The following is a 2,544-nucleotide window of genomic DNA, read 5'->3' on the forward strand; positions in this document are numbered from 1 at the left end:
AGGTCGGCCCTCGGCTGGCCCTCCGCTGTCTCCTCTCCCTTGGCCAGGTTCACAACGAAGTAAAGGCGAGTGGAATTCAAGACTGTTGCTTTAGTGCTGCCGGCTACAAAACACATAAAGTGAGTCTTAGTGATTCCTGCGGTTTAAGGCAGGAAAAATTGCTTAGTTCACTACTTGAGACAAAATTTGCTGAGATTAAAGACACCTTTCCCCAATAATTTATCCTTTTCCCATCCTCAGATTCGAGGTCAGGCCAAAGTTACAGTAGCCCGCGGCCCTTCTGTGAAGTGCGCCATTAAAATCCAGCTGCACACTCGGAAAACCGGCCTCAGTGTGAGCTGTCTCTGGCTGCCAGGATGGACGCCCCCATGGGAGGTCTCCCCAGGCCTCAGGCTGCTTCCGCCTTGGCTGGGTGAGGGCCCCCAGACTCCTCCACGGGGCCGTGTAGCGTGAATTCCCAAATTACATTTGCATTTCATTTTATCATAAACACACAGATACATGCTGGTGTAAACACATGAATCCTTCGATTCGTGTCGCTGTCCCTTTAAGTCAGGGTCTACTTGGAGGCATAAAACACAGCAGACTAGGAGGGAGAAGGCCCCAACCAACCACAGATTGTCTACCCAGTGACAGTTCTCTCAGAGGTAATTGAGCTTGGAGACATTGACAGCTTGAAAAGATGGCACCGTGTGGTTTACAAAATTAGTATATTTGCAGAATGAAAGCAGTTTCTACCAATCTCGTGCTACCTGACGCTCGGTCCGTAATTCTGCAGTCTTGGCTGGCCAGTGCCTCTGAGCTGGCAGTGAATGAGACTTTGCTTCTGTGAATATTGTGAGAGCTTGCATGTGTCTTTATTTTCCCTATGGGCTTTGGGATAATATTTTGAATATACATCTTTTAATTCTTTGACCAGCATGCATAACGTATAGCTTATTTAAGCTATCAATTTGTCATTTGAGTGTACAGATTGATTAGGAAGGAATAAATTTGCATCTGAGAATGCCAAGTTATACCCATCATATTTGAGTATATGATTTAGAACTTTGAGATTCAGATTTCACAAAAATGCTTATCAAGGCCTAAATCCCATTTTGAAGCCAAACCTCATTTTGAGTGAGTGTCCCTGGCAGTTCATTCTGTGCTGGTAGATGTGTCTGTGCGCTGGTCGGTGCTTTGAGATGGTTTCTCGTGTGCCGTGTCACATTGCCACAGCGACTAGCAGCTGATGCTTTGCAGGACACGCAAAGGGAGCAGGGCTCTCCTGCGACACAGTCTCGCTGGAGACACAGGACAAGCGAGGATCTGCTTCTGCGGGCAGCGTGCATGTGGGTGCGTCCCAGCCCTCTGCTCCTTCCACGGGAGTCCCTGACACTCCGCCAGCCACCGCCAGGGAGGAGGGCGGCATGGAGAGGAGGGAACATGAGCGAAACGAAGCCTGTCCCTCAGTTGGTCCCTGAGGGCCGGCTGCCCCCTCCCCCCACAGCTTTCTTAGTTGCAGAGAGGTTAACGTCCAGCACAGACCTAAGCAGCCTCTCCCAGAGCTACTCCCATGGGAAGTTCTCGTACTGGCAGTCAGCGAGCGACAGTTGCTGGCTTCAGACCTTTCTGGGAGGAAAGTGAATCAGATGAGGAGTATCAGATTCTGATTGTGGGCTCCCAGGGGCCCTGCCGTGGAGCGGGAGGGACCATCCAAGGGGCCAGGGTGGTGGCTGGATGGGGGCAGGCGGCCGGAGTCCTGCGTCCGCCCCGGAAGCTGCACGGCGCTAACAGCGCGCTTTCTCCTCTCCCGCCCGCGCACCCGCCGCCTCCCGACCCTGCCCTGGTGTCGGTGTCTGACCACGGCCGCCCGCCACCCCACCAGCCTTAGGTCCTTCAGTTCCGACAGGTCTCACACCCTGAGCCATGCCTCCTACCTGAGGGACAGCGCCATGATCGACGACACGGTCCTCATCCCCAGTCACCAGGTACGTGACTTTTGCCTTCACCTTCCTAGTTTCCCGTGAGCTTTTGAACATGACCTGATGCTGGAAATTAAAAACCTGAGAAGGATTTTAATCTGAGAATCATCTTAGCTCAGTTGAGAGGTAGGGTAAGAGGTCAAAGGGTTTTTCTAAATCGTGAAAAACATTCACTAGATTTTTCAATGAGCAGAATTTTTCTAGAATAATGTGCTGCTTGTTTCCTCGGCTCTTCTTCATTCTTCCAAGGAGATTATATATAAAAATCAATTCCCTTATAAAATCTCTATTAAAGGAAAAAGTGTGAGTAGTGTGCACTTAAGACACAAGGCAATAGGCACGGGTGGAATCGCACCTCTCGGTCCTCAGCATCGCTGTCCACCGCAGGAGACGCAGAGCCCTCGGAGCGCTGTGGCGCGCCGACCTCACCGGCGCTGCCTGGCCGGGCGCCGGGCCGCAGGACACCTGCTTTCTTCAGAAACAGTCTCGCAATTGAGGGCTTTTATCAATGATAAAATTTAAATGGAAATGTATTACAAAAGGTACATTTTAAGTGCCTCGGTCTTATGGTTTTAAATGA

At 51.0% G+C, this 2,544-nt stretch overlaps 1 protein-coding gene across 1 annotated transcript in view; it reads left to right on the forward strand.

The window, feature by feature from the left end:
• ANK2 (ankyrin 2) overlaps positions 1-2,544 on the forward strand; it is a 269,516-nt gene that overhangs the window by 203,594 nt on the left and 63,378 nt on the right. Inside the window, exon 24 of the mRNA XM_023520862.1 lies at positions 1,868-1,970. Coding sequence (XP_023376630.1) covers positions 1,868-1,970 — 103 coding nt within the window. The remainder of the gene's footprint in view (positions 1-1,867; positions 1,971-2,544) is intronic.

Source organism: Pteropus vampyrus, unplaced genomic scaffold, assembly GCF_000151845.1.
Source record: "Pteropus vampyrus isolate Shadow unplaced genomic scaffold, Pvam_2.0 Scaffold282, whole genome shotgun sequence".
NCBI classification, from domain to species: Eukaryota; Metazoa; Chordata; class Mammalia; order Chiroptera; family Pteropodidae; genus Pteropus; species Pteropus vampyrus.